The sequence below is a fragment of the Phaethon lepturus genome, unplaced genomic scaffold (assembly GCF_000687285.1).
Source record: "Phaethon lepturus isolate BGI_N335 unplaced genomic scaffold, ASM68728v1 scaffold45278, whole genome shotgun sequence".
In the NCBI taxonomy this organism is placed as follows: domain Eukaryota; kingdom Metazoa; phylum Chordata; class Aves; order Phaethontiformes; family Phaethontidae; genus Phaethon; species Phaethon lepturus.
Genome location: NW_010557724.1, coordinates 6,816 through 7,092, shown reverse-complemented (window position 1 = coordinate 7,092; position 277 = coordinate 6,816). Strand labels below are relative to the sequence as shown.

The following is a 277-nucleotide window of genomic DNA, read 5'->3' as shown; positions in this document are numbered from 1 at the left end:
TCTGAGGCTGCCCCAGGTCCCTGCAGCCAGCAGTCACCCCTCCTCTGCCAGCCCAGCCCAGCTGCCAGCGTGCTCACCATGTCCTCTCCGCACTTGGCGCCAGTGGGCACCAGCCTGAGCTTGGCCACCACCTCGTTGGCATCGTTGCTGTTGATGACCGCTTTGCACTTGAAGCGGCCGAAGAAGAGGGAGTAGGAGCCACCACCGAGGATGGGGCTGGCGTTGTCGCTCAGGCACAGCAGCGTGCCACACTTCACATCCCTGCAGGAGCACCAGC

The 277-nt window shown here is 64.6% G+C and overlaps 1 protein-coding gene across 1 annotated transcript in view; it reads right to left on the bottom strand.

The window, feature by feature from the left end:
- LOC104625260 (disintegrin and metalloproteinase domain-containing protein 8-like) overlaps nucleotides 1-277 on the bottom strand; it is a gene marked incomplete at its 3' end in the record, with an annotated part of 7,143 nt that overhangs the window by 266 nt on the left and 6,600 nt on the right. The window contains exon 12 of the mRNA XM_010292839.1: nucleotides 78-261. Coding sequence (XP_010291141.1) covers nucleotides 78-261 — 184 coding nt within the window. The remainder of the gene's footprint in view (nucleotides 1-77; nucleotides 262-277) is intronic.